The sequence below is a fragment of the Rattus norvegicus genome, chromosome 10, assembly GCF_021556685.1.
Source record: "Rattus norvegicus strain SHRSP/BbbUtx chromosome 10, alternate assembly SHRSP_T2T, whole genome shotgun sequence".
Taxonomy (NCBI): Eukaryota; Metazoa; Chordata; class Mammalia; order Rodentia; family Muridae; genus Rattus; species Rattus norvegicus.
Window position 1 is genome coordinate 51464241 of NC_141543.1, and position 19451 is coordinate 51483691.

At 46.6% G+C, this 19451-nt stretch overlaps 1 protein-coding gene and 1 long non-coding RNA gene across 24 annotated transcripts in view; one reads left to right on the forward strand and one right to left on the reverse strand.

Annotated features, from left to right (window-relative positions):
* Dhrs7b (dehydrogenase/reductase 7B) overlaps positions 1–19451 on the forward strand; it is a 33417-nt gene extending 13966 nt beyond the window's left edge. For 12 of the 23 annotated variants that reach the window (XM_087570366.1, XM_087570365.1, XM_087570362.1 and 9 more), the window contains 6 exons: positions 3988–4166; positions 8108–8217; positions 13499–13715; positions 14125–14217; positions 17018–17170; positions 19021–19451. In XM_087570366.1, coding sequence (XP_087426492.1) covers positions 3995–4166; positions 8108–8217; positions 13499–13715; positions 14125–14217; positions 17018–17170; positions 19021–19226 — 951 coding nt within the window. In that variant the 5' untranslated portion in view covers positions 3988–3994 and the 3' untranslated portion in view covers positions 19227–19451. Of the gene's footprint in view, positions 1–1275; positions 1495–3987; positions 4167–8107; positions 8218–13498; positions 13716–14124; positions 14218–17017; positions 17171–19020 lie in introns of those variants that run through there. The other 11 variants (XM_087570377.1, XM_087570375.1, XM_087570370.1 and 8 more) reach the window with 3 other exon arrangements.
* Positions 4079–6504, reverse strand: LOC148002899 (uncharacterized). Its single transcript, XR_015631672.1, has 2 exons — positions 6284–6504; positions 4079–4252 (listed from the first exon to the last, which is right to left on the reverse strand). It is a non-coding gene; the product is annotated as an uncharacterized LOC148002899 (long non-coding RNA).

Here is a 19451-nt window from a genome sequence, read left to right on the forward strand (position 1 = left end):
GGCTCATGAGCCCACCTAATTAAGTGTTCAGCTGCTTTCCTAACTCACTCCACATTCCACCAAGAAGCAGCATGGTCAGGCCCATCACAGAAACAACCTGCTCCTTCCTTCTTAGTTACTTTGGTTTATTGCTGTGAAGAGACACCATGACCACACCAACTCATGTGAGAGAACACACTTAATCCAGGTTTGCTTACAGTTTCAGAGGCTCGGCCCATATCGTCATGGCGGGAAGCATAGTGGCACGCAGGCAGACATGCCGGAGAAGTAGTTCAGAGTTCTACTAGATCTGCAGGAGCAGGAAGAGAGAGACGCTGGGCTTGGGATGGGCTTTTTGAAACATCAAAGTCCACCCTCAGTGACACTTCCTCTAACAAGACCACATTTCCTAATTCCTTCACATAGGAGTGTTGACCAACTATGCAAATATGTGAGCCTATCGGGGCCATTTTCACTCAAACCCCCACAGATGGCTTTGCCCTTCTGGCTTTGCTGCATGCAACATACTTTCTCTAGGGCAGATTCTACTCCTTATGTGCAGTTTTTTTTCAGCTTGCCTTTCTACTTTAGTGGGGTGTTTGCAGTGTTCAGGACAGACTGTTGTAGGGTGAGGTGATGCTTTTCTTCTATACATGTGCAGGGCACCAGGCTTTATCCTAAGACTTCACTGCAAGTTGGCCCGTGGAAGTCCACAATAAATCCACCATGAAAATGGAGTGCCAGTTGCCAATACGAAAGTCATTCCTTCCTTAAGCATTGAATGCTTTAGAGAATAAAGGGACACCAGCAGTATTGTGTGTACTAGTATACTGGTTACTGTCACAGGGAGATCTGTGATCAGTAACTGGCTGCCATGTAGAGGCAGGGGTATACACAGAAGGAATGGTAGAAAGAAAGGAGGCAGGGCTGATAGGAGTTTTGTGAAAGGGAGACTAAAAGGAGAGGGTTAAAGATATTAGCACAAGGGCTGGGGAGATGGCTCAGCTGTTAAGAGCACTGACTGCTCTTCCAGAGGTCCTGAGTTCAATTCCCAGCACCCACATGGTGACTCACAACCATCTGTAGTAGAATCTGATGCTCTTTTCTGGTGTGTCTGAAAACAGCTACAGTGTACTCATATAAATAAAATAAGTAAATCTTAAAAACAAAAACAAAAAAAAGATATTAGCACAAGTAACAGAGCAGCCTTTTTACTGGAGCCTGGAGGGCAGGTAGCCAGGAAGCCAGTCTACAGAGATAAAAGAAAGATAATAGCTCCTAGGGAAAGAAAGCAACAGGCACAGTGAGGGCTGTGCTGGTTGGCTACACGGACCTGGCTGTATTTTATAAACAAAGCTGGGAGGAGCCTGGGTGTGAGGCCACACACTGCTGACTCCCTGACCTAGTAGGAGTCTTGGGGTTCAGGCCAAAGTCTCCGTGTACCAAACAGCAGAGATGACTAGGAGCTGGGACTGAAGAGCAGGTGGTTTCTCTACTTCAGGTGGTGCAGAGCAGGTGGGCTCTCCAGTTGCTAATGATTAACCAGAGTCGGGGTTGAAGAGTAGGCCGGTGGTCTTGGTGCCCTCCCTCCCCACTTCCTCTTCTCTGACTGGTCTGGTACTTACTGGCCATTCCTTCTGCTTTTGCCCTAGTGCTAGCATTATAGCTGGGCATCACTGTAACTGGCCCTGCTCAGACTTTTGGAAAATAGATAGGAATTTTCAGATTTCTTCAGAAAAATTTTAGTCTTGCATTTGGAGCTCTGACGGCCCTTTGGCCCAGTTTGCTTTTAGTATTGCATGATTTCCTTTTTACAGGCCTGGACCAATTCCTCCCTATGCCCTGGAGAGTTCTAGGACCTGTTTTGTGATTTTCAGATTTAGATGTTTAATTTCTGTGCGTAGTTTCTGATGCGCTTACTGATGATTTGGGTTTTAAAGCACTGCTTTAGAGAGTGAGGGAGTCTTGGGGACAGATCCCATCTCTGACTTACAATGATGAACTTTGGCCAGAGTAATTGAAGGGAGTAATATCATCATGAGTGCCATAGTTTATATCTAAGTCAGTGTTCTTGGCAAATATAAAATGTACATTGCGAAGAGAAAAGAGCACTAGGAAATGGAATGTAGGAGTGGGCGTTGTGCTGAAAGGGATAAGGAAATTCGGAAGCCCGCTCTGGGTAAAGGGAGGGGTACCCTCAGACCAAGACTCCACCCACCTGAACTTCCATCTTGTGAAAAGAGGAGGCTTTTCCTGTCAGAGGTGGCTGACTCAAACTTAATTAAGCTTCGTAACGAAGTTCTCTGAGCTTTCTTGTTTCCCTGGGGCTCTGCTGAGAAGCTCTGCTCTTTTCCTGCTCCCTGCTGGGTGGGGCAGCTTGGTGCCTGTCCACTTGCTCGCTGCAGGACTGGCCTTGAGACATTTTCTGATAGACACATATGAGACGTTCTCTGTGTGTGTGTGTGTGTGTGTGTGTGTGTGTGAGACAAATTTTGTTCTCTGTGTTAATTAAGTTAAATGATTTATGCATGTATAACAATTAAACTTCATTGAGTTTATTTAGTGAGCTTTTTTCATTTGGCAGAACCCAGCATTCCCGAGGTCTTTTTAGAATTTGTTTGTTGTGAAGTGTCTTTTTGAGGTCTGAGATTGCTCTGCATGAGGCTGTTATGGCTACTTGCAGCTGCATTCCTGGATCATATACAAAGATAATTCATCCCTCCTGTTAATAAACCTGGGCGAAGAGGTCAGAGGCCTAAGTTGGAAGTGATGGGTGGGAGCTGCACTCACCAGGTTAGAGAGAAGGTGGGTCTTTAGGGCTCTGCGCTGGTGCTCACCACGTTTAAGTCTGTAAGTTTCTGGAGCCTGAGCCACTCCTGATGTTTTGCCCTTGTGGCTGTGGGTGTAGCTGAGACTCTGTTGGCTGTGGTCTTGAGGGGCCCAGGAAAGGTAGTGCAGAATGGTTTCCAATCCTTGTTCTAGAGGCTAAGCTCTGATGTCCTTCCTGTTGTTGGGAAGTGATTGGCTCCTGGACCATTTAGACAAAGCAGGGTTGCTCTAACCTGAGAGTTGCTTGGTACTGAAAGATCCCATGCAGAGAGACCCTTACTCAAGTCTTGGGAAATCGCGGACCCCAGACACAGAGAGACCATTTTGGATGTAATAAGCAAAGGCAAGGTTTATTACGGAGACCTATTACAGAGATCTCCGGGTCGACACGTATCCCGCGCAGGAGATCTCCGGGTCGACACGTATCCCGCGCAGGAGATCTCCGGGCCGACACGTATCCTGCACAGGAGACAGAGGTGTTGACCCCGAGAGGCTGGGAGAAAGAGTATTTAAAGGCAGAGGCTGTGAGCCCAGGGGATGGGGGATGTCAAAGGGGAAGGCACCACAAGTTACAGGATTGTTTTATGGCTCCAGGAGATAAGGGGAAGGTTTTATGGCCCCCTGGTTCCTGGAACAGAGCTACTAAATCAGGAGAAGGGTAGGGTCTTCAGGTCCTCATTATTTTTAAGTTTGTCAAAACTGATGAAGCATCTGTATTTGAAACATCTCTGGTTAGGCTTGGGCCGCAGGTTTCCTGGGGTGCTCTCTGTAGGACGCAATGGCTGGAAAGCTCAAGTAGGGGCTTAAATAAACATCACAGGGGCAGAACAAAGAACAGTTACACTGTGATAAGCAAAGTAGTTCTCTTGCATTCCTTTTCTTTATCTTTATGGCCTGCTACTCCTAAGTTTGTGGCTTTTGGGGCTTATTCTTTTAATTTTATATTTTTAAACCTTAAATTTGTATAATTTTCCTTTCAGTACAAGGAGCTGGGCTTGTAGTGAGAAGAACATTTCCCCAAGCCCTCGACTTAGCTGGGTTGGGCCCCAGTCCCCTCCCATCCTGGCCCCAGTTCACTGTATAGAAAGGCAGGAATGGGGGCTGCTGACTTAGAGAAGGAGCTTTGGCTCAGCCCAGTTCTCCTGCTTTGTCGCTAGTGACTTGGTTTGGTTCTTTCAGGAAGGGTATGCTCAAGGAGAGGGCCATGGACTTGGTCACCCAGACGACCATCCTACCCCTGCTGTTTGGCTGCCTGGGGATTTTCAGCCTGTTCCGGCTGCTCCAGCGGACCCGTTCAAAAGCTTACCTGAGGAATGCTGTGGTGGTAGTTACAGGTGCCACCTCAGGTCTCGGCAAAGGTAAGTCACGGGATCTGTGATGCCAGGAGTGGGATCAGCAGGCTTCAGAGGCATCGCTGAGCATGCAGAAGGGACCTGTCCATGCTCTACTTGGAAAAGGACATGTGAGCAATGAGAAAGTCTGTGTGGGATGAAGCAAGTGAGGAGGTACTTCTGGAATGCAGTGGCCTTCTTCAGCTCAGCTGCTTGTTGAAGGAGGGATTTTCAGATATGGAAAAGCAGGTGAAAAGGTGTTTTGACCTTTTCCTGGGTTTGGTTGATACACTGGCCTTCGGTTTCGGGGCTTGGCACTGGCTTTCATGCTTTTCCTCTTCCCCATCAGGGACTTAGCAGGGTCAGAGGTCAGATCCATGAGGGCCCTGCTTCCCTCACCCAGGGCTTCCGGCTCAGTCCATTGCCCTTCAGTCTGAGGCTCAGGGAAAATGTGCTGGATGCAAAGCTTTCCTTTGCAGCTCTGTCATTGTCTCCCACAGCCCAGGCGGAGGCTCACCTCAGATGCTAAATAGAGTATCCTGCCCTTTCTTCAGCCTTTGCCCTGCAGAGCCTAGAGGCTTCCTGTGGCTACAGTGCCATTCCAGGGAGGAAGCTTGAGCCCTGGGCTGCAGTCTTCCCTCAGTAGTTGCTGAGTAGTGCTCCTGCTAGTGCTCAGCAGCATGTTCCCAACAGGTGTGGTAGGGAGGGACCGTTACCAGCGCTCTCTGTGCCCTCACAACCGAGAGCCGAGGCACTGTGAACTCGATCTAGGACTTGCTGCAGCAGCTGCAGAGTCAGGAGCCAAACCCAGGTTTGACTCAATCCTTTAGCCACAGCTGGGGACGAATGTGTGGGCCATAGGGACAGAAAAGTGGTAAAAAGTGTGGGAAGATGGCTATCACAGGAGCATATAGGAAAAGTCAAGCCTGTAGTGTGCCAAGGTTGCTGGAGAGGCCTTGAGCTCCCTTGTCCCCTGACACTATGCTGATAGGCAAGGTCTCTGAGGGTGACACTCACATCTGCTGTTGGCGCTTTGGACTTTTTAAAGCACAGCTATGCCAGGCCCTATGCCATTGGTCAGCTACTATTAATAGGCTGGGTAGCAGCTGCTTAGATCTCTGCAGCAAGGAATAGTTTGTTTGTTTTTTATTTTTAATTTTTTTTTTTTTTGAGACACGGTCTTACTGTGAAGCCCTGGTTGACTAAAACCCTGTTATATAGAGCAGAGCAGGTTGGCCTTGAACTTGTGACAGTCTCTGGCCTGCTATCCTGGTGCTGAGATTACAGGCATTAGTCACCATACCATGCCTAGCTTGAGAACGAATTTTAAAGTCATTGAGAAGTGACAGCTGGCTACATTGGAACGGACACTGCGGGTGTGGGGCATGGGGGGCACAGGACATTGTCTTTATTATCTGCACTTGTTCTCCCAATACCAGGCCTCTCTGAAGGAAACAGAAAATGTGGTTGAGGAAACCCCATTGAGCACAGTGTACTCAGTGCTCCACTGGGTGTGCTTACTGTCTGCCCCACTTAAGGCCTTAACAGCATTGGTGGGATAGCGCCTTAGGTGGCCACCTCAGATATAGACACCACCTGTCATGCTGTCAGGTTAATGCTGCTGCCCACTAGGATCTGCTAGGAGGAGTATCCACGTGGTCCTTCCTGCCATGTCAGGGTTACAGAGTGCCTTTTCAGACAGACTGATCTAAAAGTCTGTCTTCTGTTTTGTGCATTTAAGCTACATGACCTTGTCCTTGTAGAGCACTGACTAAATGTCCAGAATGTTCTGGATGCCAGCTTCTGTCAGCCTGAAGCATGATTTACAACCCAGGCAGACCAGCAGTGCTGAGGGACTGTGTGCAGCCATAGGTAGCCGCCAGCCTCTTCCCTCAGCCCTCTTGCCTCCCTGGATCGGCTTTTTCAAGAAGTGAGAGTGGAATGCACCCACCCTGTTCTCACTTCTGACACTCCGTATCCCAGTGTAACATTTCCTCCCTTTTAGGCATCTCTAGGAAGCAAAGCTCGTATAGAATCTAGGAGATCATTTTCTAGAAGCTGTCTATACATCAGTATGACTCCTCACTTTTGGTCAGGACAGGACAAAATGGGGTGAGGAAACCAGCAAGGCCCAAGCTTCTGACCTGTAGGATGATGTAGGAAGCCAGCTGAACAGGTCTAGCCTCAGATGTGCTGGCTGCAGGTCTGTGCACAGTCCCCACCTTGCCTGCGCTGGGGACCTTTGCTGCTTGCTTTGGAGGTCTCCCAGGAATAGGTAGAAGCATGTCTGTCCTTCACGAATCTGCCCCTCCTTTGGATGTGCCAGTGAATGGCAGTGCTGGACTCCCTTCAGAAATGACGGGCTCTGAAAGCATAATGCAGTAGTCTGCCTAGCACGTCCTTCCAGAAGCCTGTGTGAGGAGTGCTGGCCGGATGTGCTGGGGAATGCTTTGCAGGGGGCTGAAGGAACAGCCACAGGGCACAGAAGTACCTCTCTGTCCCGTGAGCTGCTCAGTTGACAGAGCACCTTTCTCCTTTATGAAGGTCACTGTATTCTGCCTTCTGTCTGACTCTTGTGTGAGGGAAAGGTTGTTCATAACATTGTACACTGCATAGCCCTCTGACCCTTCCCTTTCTCAGGTAAGCAAATGACAGCCACATTTCTTGCCAACCCTTTGGTGATGGCTTTCAGAGGTTGAATTGCCCTGCAAAGGCAGGCTTGTCCCATCTGTGAGCCATGGGGCCTAAGAAGCCACTACACCACCTGAGCCTCTAAGATTGGTTCTGAGACCTGTGGTTAGTCTGGGGCCCCTGTGTCCTGAGAAGATACATTCAGTGGTCTGGCTTATTTATACTTATGCTGGGTCGTTAGTTTGTAGAACACTTTTGAGGAGCAGTTTGGAAATGTTAAAGTATTAGCTGGGCAAGATAGTGCATGCCTGTGTCCCAACGCTTAGATGATAGAGACAGAAGGACCAAGAGTTCAAGGCCATCATGAAAGCCAGACTCGGATACTAGGATACAAGAGATCATATTTACAAACAAACAAAGAAACAAACATGACAAAAAAAATCAGAAAAAGATTAAGGTATCAAAGACAGGTATTGAAAATACTTCATAGTGCTTTATCTGTGAAGTAATTACCTACTCTAAGGTATTCAACCCCGGGTGACTATCATAGAACAGAAGCACAGGAAGTCTAAAATTGCCCACAGACCTAACTCAGGGCCATTCTCTGGAGCACTGGGATGCCCTCTGTTGGGGCACCAGGAGTTAGCTACAACATGTTTGGGGACAGTAAACAAGGAACAAGAAGCACACCCTGGTTTTCCCCTACTTATTTTTGCTGCTGGACCTTCTCAGCAGAAAGACCTTAGGCCCAGTATCACTTTCTATGGCCTCTCAAGTGCTTTGTACCCCATCCCTGCTTCTAGCTCCTACCCTGTGTGGCCAGGAGTCCTGAAGGGCCCAGCCTCTCTGATTTTCCAAAGAACTGTGCATGTGCATCTGCCAGTTGCATCAGTGGTCTGAAGAGCAGCATTGGTGGTGCTGGAACACAGGTCCAGGGACCTCAGCAATGGGAGAGCTGGCACCACCTATGGAAGTGGATTGCTTGTCAGGGTGGATTTCCCACTGCTTAGGCTTGCTGGGCATCTTCAACCACAGGAGAGTGATGCTCTCAGAGATACCTGCTCAGGGTTACTTAAGAACACCATGGCAAATGTGAGCATTGTACAAAACCTGTCCACCTTCCTGCCTTTCTCTTCCTTATAAATGTGTGTCACACTTCTGGATGCAAGGCCTACACTGAGCTCATACTACCCCCCCAGCTCCACACTGCTCTCCACATACGTGTCCAGTATGTGTGAATCAGGCCTTGTGCAGGGTTGGGTGACTGAACTAAACTGCCTGGAGGGAAATTGGCCCTGGATTATTTCAACTATCAGAGTTCTTTTCTTTTCTCTTAGAATGTGCCCGAGTCTTCCATGCTGCGGGGGCTAAAGTGGTCCTCTGTGGACGAAATGTGAAGGCTCTTGAGGAGTTCACCCGTGAACTTGCTGATTCTTCTTCTTCTCAGGTGAGCCTACAACAATGATTCTGAGGGAGGGAGGAAGGACTGCTGTGGGCCACAGTAGCCTACTCCAGGACTGCTGAGCGATACGCATCCATCCATCCAAGTGATCACCATCCATCCATCCATCCATCCATCCATCCATCCATCCATCCATCCAAGTGATCACCTTGTACTGGCAAGCAGCACGCTCCAAGCACATTTCATACCCCCACATTGCCTCTGGCCACTACTGACTAGACTAACAACTAAGGAAGGCTCCACAGTATTCATCTAGGAGGGTGTTGGCTGGAAAAGTCATGATGTCTTATAATATTTAATTAATTGTCTTATAATATTTAGTTCTTTTTTTGGGTATAATATTTATAGTACTAATCATTCTTAACATAATAGGTTTCATTCTCTGAGAATTTCGTACATGTAATAGGTTATGTATTCAGTCATATTCACCACCAACTCATCTTCAGCTCCTCCCAGATGCCCCAACTCCCACTCCCTTCTGACTTTATGACTTTTGAAAAAATAATCCAAGACCAGTTTGTTCTGCTTTCTCCTAAAAACCATGCCAAATCCAATGACATGAGGACCCCCGAGGGCTCTCTCCTATGAATTATGATATTTTAAATCTTGCATTTGTTTTTGAAATTATTTATTTGTGTACAGTTTGTTTGTGTTGGGTCTTTGTCTATCAGTGTGTATTCTGTATGTGCACTAGTGCCCTTGGAGGCTGGAGGAGGGCATCAGGTCCCCTGGAGCTAGAGTTACAGGCAGTTGTGAGCCACTTGACATTCGTGCTGGGGACTGTACTTGGGTCCTTAACCTCTAAGCCATAACTTCAGCTCCATTGGAGGTAATTTTAATATCCAGTATGAGGAAAAGGTCCAGGTTTGTTGTTGTAAAAATATAAAAAATAAAAAAAGTATGGTCATCTTTTACCTCACGAGGTCCAGCACCTCAGTGCCCCAAGATATCTGCTGGATATCTTAATTCTCAGTCAGCAAAGCGTCTCACCCGCTCCACTCCATCCCCTATCGCACTGCCAGAGGCCTCTCTCTGAGCTGTCAGCAATCTCTCTCCCTATCTAGTTCCCAAGGCAGGTTTCCATTGCCAGAAACACATCCCAACTCCGTGGTGGCTGAGACCAGCCACCCCACACTCCATTACACTTAAATCTACACATGAAAGAACACACAACACAATAATCTTTGACCCAATTGATAAGATATAATTGCCCACCTAAACATACAAAGCCCAGTACCATCCATCCCTTAAGAACATTAACAACAACCTGTAAATACACAGAGGGGAATCTTAACATCACCTGCTGTGACTTCTCTCCCTCTCTCTCCTATCTCTTTCTCCTTCCCGTTTCAGTCTCCTCCTCTTCCTTCAAACTCTTCTCCCGCCCATCCTTCCTTCTCATCCAATGACAGGCCTCCTTCTATCCTGTACCTGCCCCTCACCTGTATTTTACACTTTAAATGGGGAGAAGGTTCTGGTGAAGTCACCTGAATCCTGAGTATGTGACTAGGTAGCTGTCCTTGGGACAGTGGAATTAGCATCAAAATACAGATAACTCCAGGGCAAACCACAACACAGGTTCATTCTGTAAATTTTTTTCTGTTTTATTTTTTAATGTTTGGTTTTTTTTGAGACAGGGTTCTCTGTGTAGCCCTGGCTGTCTGTTGCTTAGGGATCTACCTGTTTCTCCTTTCTATGTGCTGGGATTAAAGGCAGCAGATTTGTAACCACATAAATGCTTATTATTTTATATTTTCTTATAGCAGACTTTCATTGTAACATCCTCGTACTGTTTCTTTAGCATTTAAAGTCTGTTTTCTCTAATGGTATGATAGTTATTGCAGCTCCATTTGGGTTCTATTTGCATGAGATTTCTTTAAGTCTTTGGCTCTCGTGAGCCTTTCATACGTAACATTTGTAAATCAGTCAATCAAACAATCGATTGATTCTTTTTGTCAGTCTCTAGATTAGAGACCAGGAGGACCTTTAGCCATGCGCTGTTCCATTGTCTGTATGCCTCCTGGCTTTGAATTTTAATCCTTCATTTCTTCACTAATCATCTGTGAATGGTTGATTTTCTTTTCTAATGGTAAAATGATTCCCTTTTCATTTCCTTACCTGCCCATTTCCTTTGTGGTTATGGGGATTACATTTAACATCTGAAAGTTCTAACACTAACTCACATATTTGCCTGCCAACTCCGGTAGCACAGAACACTCTAGCTCTGTACAATTCTCCCTGCTTTCTGACATTTTTACCACATATTACATCTGTGTGTAGTTTGCTGACTGATAGACTAATGATCTCTAATTATGTAGAAAATAAAAGATATTTATAAACCAAAATTATAGTAATATTAAGTATTATAGTTCCCCATACAATACTTTGCTAAAGACTGACCAACCTACCCACCTTTCCTTCCTTCCCTCCCTCCCTCCCTCCCTCCCTCCCTCCCTCCCTCCTTCCTTCCTTCCTTCCTTCCTTCCTTCCTTCCTTGTTTTATTTTACAGTCAGCTCTCATGGAGCGGGCACCAGTACAGCCAGTTTACATGTTGGCGATTGAACCCAGGACTTAAGCAGCCTGGGCAAGCACTCTGTCAACTCAGCCTCATTTTGGCCGTTTCTTATGGGTTTGAGGGGTTGGGGATTTAGCTCAGTGGTAGAGCGCTTGCCTAGGAAGCGCAAGGCCCTGGGTTCGGTCCCCAGCTCCGAAAAAAAAAAGAACCAAAAAAAAAAAAAAAAAAAAAGATTCTTATGGGTTTGAGTTACTGTCTGACTTCCTATCACTTCAGCCCTAAGGAGCCAACTGGGCTCCTTCAGCTCTTATCTGGAAACATCTTAATCTCGCCTTCACTTTTGAAGGGCTGTTATACTACATGCTGATTCTAGGTTTTTCTCTTTCTCTCTTTTTTTAATGAGTTTTGAATATATCAACCTGCTTCTTTCAGCATTCAAGGTTTCTGATGACCCATGGGCTGCTGTTCTTACAGAGGATACTTATGTGAGGAGTTGTTCTTGTTGCTGTTCCTAAGACTCCCTTTGTCTTTTGATGGTTCGATTATAAATTATCATAGTGTGGGTCACTAGATTATCTAGTTCAGTGGTTCTCAAACTTCCTAATGCTGTAACCTTTTAATAATTCCTCATATTGTGGTGACCCCCAACCAACAAATTATTTTCATTCCTACTTCATAACTGTAATTTTGCTACTGAGTTAGGTGACTTTTGTGAAAGCGTACACACACACACACACACACACACACACACACCTAGGTTGAGAACCACTGATCTAGTTGTGGGAACTTAGATGCACTGACTCATGTCTTTGGTTGGCTATTACATATTTGATACTTCTCAGAGCTCTACATTTTTTAAGTTGGTTTGCTTGATGGAATACCATAGATTTCTTAGGTTCTTCCTTGTATATACTTTTCTTTAGATTTATTAATTTAAATGATTTTGATGATTCTGTTTTGAGTTCAAGGATTTCTTCCTCTTTCCTCACCTGATTTTTTTTTTAAATTATTTGTTTTTATTTTATATGCATTGGTGTTTTGCCTGCTTGTTTTCTGTGTGTGGGTATCAAATTCCCTGATACTGGAGTTACAAACAGTTGTGAGCTGCTGTACGGATGCTGGGAATTGAACTCAGGTCTACTGTAAGAGCAGTCAGTGCTCTTAACCACTGAGCCATTTCTCTAGCCCCTCCCTACCTGCTTTAAAACTCTATTGTCTTTATTACTTCATTTATTGTACTTTTTAGCTCAACAATTTCTTTTTATACTGTCCCCTATTATTGAAAATACTCCTTTTAAATTCCATCCATTTCTTCGTCTGTGTCTTCCTTTCTTTTTGGCATTGCAGAGATAGTTGGGTTTTTTTTTTTTTTTGAGACTTATTTATTTTATGTATGCAAGTACACAGTCGCTGTCTTCAGGCATTGGACCCCATTACAGATAGTTGTGAACCACCATGTGGTTGGTGAGACTTGAACTCAGGACCTCTGGAAGAGCAGCCAGTGCTCTTAACCGCTGAGCCATCTCTCCAGCCCCTGAGATAGTTGTTTTAATGTCTTTATGTATTAAATCTAACATCTCAGCTTTCTGGGGATTCTTTTCAGAGATTGATTGATTGATTGATTTGGTTGGCTTGGTTTTTTGAGACAGGGTTTCTCCATGTAGCCATGGCTGTCCTAGAACTTGCTCTGTAGACCAGACTGGCCTCCAACTCATAGAGATCTTCCTGCCTCTGCCTCCAAATGCTGGGATAAAGGCAGTGTGTCACCACTGCCCAGCCGGAGACTTACTTATAATTTTGGTACGCCAAAGCAGTCTCCTGGCAGCTGTTTTAGCAGTAGCGATTGAAACAGAGCTACTGCCTCCATGCCATACCGCAGGGATGAATAGCAGGTCAGCAATATTTGGAAGCTAAGGTCCTCCTTGCCTGCCCTGGGTCCCATAAGCTGTACCAGAAATATGGACTGCCTTTCCCATAGCTGCCTGCCAGGCTGTGGTGGCAGCAGCTACCAGCAAGCAGCCCAGTTGCAATCCACCGCTGGTCGCTGTGATGTATCAGCAAAGTATGCTCTTGGAGGTTGCATTCAGATAACCTGGAACTTTAAAGTCACTTCACAGGGCTCCTGGAGCTTCCCATTCTGCCCTCTTCTCTGCCTCTCCCTCACTTCCTGCTCTCACCAAGCTGCACAGCAGAACTGTGCTGGGTGGCGCTTTGCAGCATTCTTTGTGGTCATTGAGGTTAAATGCCCACCCCTCCAGACTGGGACAGGAGGCACATCCGGCCTTCTTTTCGCTGTGTCCCAGTGCTAGGCATACCAGGAATACATGAACAACATGTCATGAACAGCTGAATGGAAGTAGCAATCGGGATGGACCGGGCCTGTGCATTGATGACTTGAGTGGCATCATGGTGTACAGTGTGGAGCAGCAAAGGCAGCTATTAATAACTCGTGGTCATGTACTGTACAAGTTTACACCAGACATGATCCCACCCTGTGCGGCTCAGTCTGGCTGTTAAAGGTAAAAAGAGCCTATGGTCACATCTGGTGGTGTATAGCAGGCACCTTCAGTCTAGGAGAAAAGGTGCCCAGACCAGATGTGAACAGCACTGGCAGGGACTCCATATGCTGCCACATATGAGGGGTGCCACAGCCTATAGCATTTGTGCTAAGTGGGACAGTCCCAGAACTCTGAAGAGTAGGAACATGGCTGTCATTCATAAGGTACATTTTGTGTTTTGTATTTAACCAGGGACAGACACACCAGCCCTGCGTGGTGACCTTTGACCTCGCAGATCCTGGTGCTATTGCTCCAGCAGCAGCTGAGATCCTACAGTGCTTTGGCTATGTGGACATCCTCATCAATAATGCTGGCATCAGCTACCGTGGTGCCATTAGTGATACCATAGTGGATGTGGACCGGAAGGTGATGGAAATAAACTATTTTGGCCCTGTTGCTCTAACAAAAGGTAGGCATCTTAGGGTAAGAGATGTGAGCATTAGTCATAAGAATGCCTGTTTATCTTGCTTACTAATTTGTAGTGAGACACTGCCTGTTCCTGTCCGCTCGGCCCCATCTGCAGCAGGTGTGGTCATTAGATTTTGGGTGTTTGGCCTTTTATGGGTTTATATTTGCATTGTATCTGTTTTGGACCCTCACATCAGCATCAGTCTCACTGGTGCACCTGCACCCCACTGGGGGCAATATTTTGATGTACAGACTTTGGATCAGAAGCTAAACTCCCTGTAGACCAGGGGATGCTGTTGTTCTTCCCAACACACCATCCCCCATGGGTCTCCATGGAAAATTCTAGGTCTCCTCCAGCAGCACCAGGCATAGTGACTGAGAGAGGCTAACTCTCCACCCTGTCCCCTCAGCGCTCCTACCCTCCATGGTAGAAAGGAAGAGAGGCCACATCGTCGCCATCAGCAGCATCCAGGGCAAGATCAGCATTCCTTTTCGGTCAGCATGTGAGTGCTTTTACCGTCCTTTCAAAGAACACTTTATTAGATGTGTTTTTGATTATAAAAATGTGTTCTCAGGCATGGTGCAACCCTTTAGTCCCAGTGCTTGGGAGGCAAAGGCAGACAGACTTCTGTGAATTCAAGGACAGCTTGTTCTACAGAGCGAGCTCCAGAACAGCCAGGGCTACTCAGAGAAACCCAGTCCTGAAAAACTCACCCACAAAAGAACCCCAAAATGATGTGTTTATTAGCTAGATTCATACACTGCAGAAATGTCCTAGAGAGACGAAGCAACTTAACTTCATTAGAAAGCTTTTTTGTAATTTTTTATTTTGTTCTGATTTGTTTTGTTTTTTTAGACATAGACTCTACATACCTCTACGTGTCCTGGAACTCACTCTGCACACCTTGAACGCAGAGCTCTGCCTTCCTCTGCCTTCCTCTGCGTGAGGCTGCCTGACAGTGATCAGAGTATGCTAAGCAGTCACATACCTTAGGCCACATTCCAGTTTACTCTTTATTTCTTAGGAGAGCTTGGGCAGTGTCCCTACCCTGCTCATCCTTACTTACAAATGGAGGCAGCCCAGCCTGGAAGGCTGCTATGAGGAAGGACCCGCAGCAGCCTTGGACTGAATGAAATCCCTTTCTTTAGCTCTCTGGGGCATATGGCTCCAAATTTTCTCCTACATAGAATCAAACACCCGAAATGGGGTCGCATTTCACATAGTGTTTGACTTGGTGAGTCCACTAGATGAGCATATGAGGCCTTTTAAGTTAGTTAAGTTTAGTAAATGGCTGTGACATAATTAACTTAGCCACTTTTATAGACACTGGGGAATCTATTCTACCTCAGGCTTTGACCTTTAGTAGTGATCTATGCCAGATACCCATAGATATTTATATCTCTAGGTGTTCACAGGAATATTAAGATAAGCCCCAAGAAGTAGAAACAACATTTAACACCAAAACATTAAAAACGCCCAGGTGGCTCCTGGCTCACATGTTCACTGTCATTTCATTTGCTGCCCTCCTGTTACACATGCAAACAAACGCACACAATGTAGCTTCTAGTTTGGGGGTGAGGAGCTTTTAAAAAAACACATTTGAAAGGTAATATCACAAGTTCATTTTTTTTTTAATGTGTCATTCTCTGAAACACCGACTTGGTGACAGCCTTTGCATGTCCATGTCTAAGGCCCCATTCATGCATCTAAGCCATTGGAGGAGGGCTGAACTGTTTCAGCCCTTGGAAAGCACAGTGACAACACTCAGTTCAGAAAAGGTCAACTGGCCATTAAACAAAAACATATTCTTCCTCCTAGGCCTGGACCCCTGTTCTGCCTTTTGTCTCTAGGTGTGTGCATCCTTAATTTCATTAAACTAAAGACCTTAAGCTTTCTTACACCCCATTGCAACATGATACACGCCTCCCTGTATCCATTCAAAGATGCAATGAGATGTGCTATGTACTTGAAAAGAAGTGGAGCCTTATGCTTCTGTGGGTGTTTCTCTGTTGTCTCAATTATGTTTAATCCTGATATCTTGGGACAGTTACCTAAGGCTGCTCATGATTCTGCAAAAAAAAAAAAAAAAAAAAAAAGACAAAATGAAAATGCTGTAATCTCGATCCCCAGCTCCGAAAAAAAAAAAGAACCAAAAAAAAAAAAAAAAAAAAAAATGCTGTAATCAGGAATGGTTAAGCAACTAAAGCCCAGAGTTGATAAGGGGTAGATTTCGATAGAGGTCACTGAGTATGTAATGAATTACTGTACGCCATGTTTTACTTTGACTTAGTCCTACTAGCTTCTTCTCTAATTGTCCACTGACTGCAGCAGGAGTGCATGGCAGTGAGGATACTATGTGGTTAACTAGGTTGAGTCTGGCCAGCTTCCTAGGGAAGTGGGGTTCACCCGTGATGAACAGCCTTCTTAGCAGTGAAGTGGGAGAAATGGCCTTATCTCTTTCTGCTGTTAAAACTTCTGAGAAGTTCACAGCAGAGCATACACATTGGGGAGTGGCACTGTGTGCCCTGAAGAGGGGTCAGCTGTAACTGGCAGCTTTGTGGGCTTGGTCTGCACAGCATAGCGGAAAGCTCATGGCCTGGGAGCTCTGGAATGACCCTGCTGTCAGATAGCTGTTCTCCTCAATCCTTAGGCTGTCTCTAGAGACACAGAGGTCAGGAGTTCTCTCCACAGTCATTTAAACACCTCTCCTCACACAGCCTGCTGCCTCCTGGTGCCTGCTGTGACACTCCTTGCTTTGCCTTCCCAGTATATTGGAAGTCCCTTTTGACAAGGACTAAAACATCTAGGACTCCAAACTAGAAGAAATAGGGTTTCTGTGGAGATGCTGGTTTGTTTCCTAAGAGCCTCATTCCAGGGTCTCCATGTCTTTTTGAGAACCTGGCACCAGACTAGGGAGTTGCTGCTAGAGGACAAAGGGCCTCTGTTTCAGGCTCAGGTTCCTCCAGATGTAAGCATCCCAGGTGCTTGAACCAGGCTTTGGTCTACAAAGCCCTGCATGAGGGAGGCTTTGTTCAGGGGCCATGTTCAGTAGCCATAAAGACTAGAAGACTTAGGCAGGCTCCTGTGGGATCCAGTTCTGTCACTGGGGAGCCTCTCTCCCACGAGACTAGATAGACCCACTTGGCAGGGCTGAATCTATTTATAGATACGTGTACGTACACACACACACACACACACACACACACACACACACACACACACACACACACACACACACTGTGTTGTAATCTTAAACGCTAAACCCACACCAGCAAACTTTCTGCCTCTGTCCACAACTACAGACGCAGCGTCCAAGCATGCGACCCAGGCATTCTTTGACTGTCTGCGTGCAGAGATGAAAGACAGTGACATCGAGGTGACTGTGATAAGCCCTGGCTACATCCATACCAACCTCTCTGTAAACGCTGTCACTGCTGATGGCTCCAGATATGGAGGTAGGTCTGGCTTCTCTCCATCACTAAAAGCTACAGCTTGACTGAGTGCACACTCTGCTGACCTAAGTGACTTCTGGGCCTGGTCCTGAGTGTTGGACCAGGATGCAGATGTGGACTGCTGTGTACTTGGCATTTTCCCCTTGGCCTTATCATCATGGCTTCAACTTTCAGAACAACCCCCACCACCCAGAAGTAGAGAATTGGGACAGTAAACCTTTTAGCTGAAGTGTCACCAAAATTCCCACTAGCTCATCTGCAGATCTCAAGGCCCAAGGAATATTATTATAATTAGAACTAAGTAAATCAAACTTGGGGCTGATGGGGGAAAGTGGGTGGGGTCAGAGGAAGAGGGGGTGCGTAATTGGCTCATGTTCATGGTGTTAAAAAGTGGCTGGTTTCAGGGTTGGGGATTTAGCTCAGTGGTAGAGCGCTTGCCTAGCAAGCGCAAGGCCCTGGGTTCGGTCCCCAGCTCCGAAAAAAAAGAAAAGAAAAAAAAAAAGTGGCTGGTTTCAGGGGCAGTGTTCAGGTGAGGCTGGGTCAGGTGCAGCAGTGTTAGTCTCCAGCCTACTCAGCCAGAGGCAGTGCTGAGCTGACCTACAGGTTCTGCACATGGGCTGAGCAGCCTGACCTCTGCTTATACATATAGGAACACACAAAGAGCAGTTGATCTTATACACAAAGAGCAGTTGACTTACATCTTGGGTCAGCTGGTCCAGGAGTGCTGGAACTATTAGAGGCAGCCTTACCTTCCTGAGCTTGGAGCAAGTCTGCTGCTATCTGTCCAACAGACTGACACTAAGGCCTGCCCTAGGATGTGTTTGGTCTCTGTGGGTCTGTGCAGCTGCTGCTCCCCAGCTGCTGCAGGTCTCGCATCCATCCGACCAGGCCTGAGTCAGCTCCTTTGCCACAGCAAGCTTTTCTGCAGAAAGCCACAGTGCTAGGAGCCAGATGGCTGCAAACCTGTCCATCTTAGAAAATTCAGCTCAAACAGTCTATTCTCAGCTTCTGTGGTGAACACAGTGAGGACAGATACCAGCAAGGGAGCTCGAGTTCTGAGTGGCGTCTGCCAACTGGTTCTGCTCTGGTAGCAAGTTGGTGAATCACCAGCAAGGAAGGACACCAATGCTGTTACCCTACACCCTCCTAACTGTCCCATCTGTTCCTCATCCAGCTCTTCATGCCACTGGGAACTGGGACAGCTGCTTACTCCTGACTCAGTGCACAAGGGTGCACATGGGGTCAAGTGCTCTTTACCATCTCCCACTGATAGCCTTGGGAACCAGCTAGGACAGAGATGATAGATCAGCCCCCAGTCACTGGCTGTTGCCCTGGTACAGAACATCCAAAGTCAAGAAGACTTCCAGGCCAGTTCTGATGCTTCAGTGGGTAAACATCTGTCACCAAGCCTGACAACCTTCTGGGTTCTTTTAGATTTATATATTTTTATGTCCATGAGTGCTCTGTCTTCATGCACCTCATGAAAGGGAATCGGATTCCATTACAGATGGTTGTAAGCACCATGTGGATGCTGGGATTGAACTTAGGTCCTCTGAGTTCTCAACTGCTCTTAACTGCTAAGTCAGCTCTCCAGCCCCACAGGCTTCTTAGATGGGGGATGGAGTCCACTTTGAGACCCAGCTATGCTGGATTTCGGCATCTGCCACAGACCACCAAACACTTCCACACACTAACTGGTATACCCAGTTTGTCATCTCTCTGCATCTCTTGTACCTCTATGTCCCTGCTCCGGCCATAACCTTGTCTCATTTTCTCAGTGTAATAATCATCTCCGGGAGGAACTCTGAGAAGTTGGTTGGCCTCATGCCTTCTTTTTCTTTTGTTTGCTGTAGCTCTAGACAAGAACACAGCCCAGGGCCGAAGCGCTGTGGAGGTGGCCCAGGATATCTTTGATGCTGTGGGGAAGAAGAAAAAAGATGTTCTCTTGACTGACTTTCTGCCAACCATGGCTGTCTACATCAGAACTCTGGCTCCTAGACTTTTCTTCAGAATCATGGCCTCTAGGGCCAGGAAAGAGCGAAAATCCAAGAACTCCTGATAATGATAGAGCTGCTAGCTTGGGCCAGCCTGATCAGACTGAGTACCACACCTTCCTGGACTGGAATTGCAGTGCAAGGGGTCCACAGCTGAGACCTGGTGGAGGGCTGTCTTCTGTTTGTTCCCCAGGGAGTGGATTAGCCCTTAGGGAGTGAAATATGGAGTTGTGCGGGGACTCTAAAAGATGCGAAATAAATGACTGAACAGTGGGTCAGAGTTCACAGTA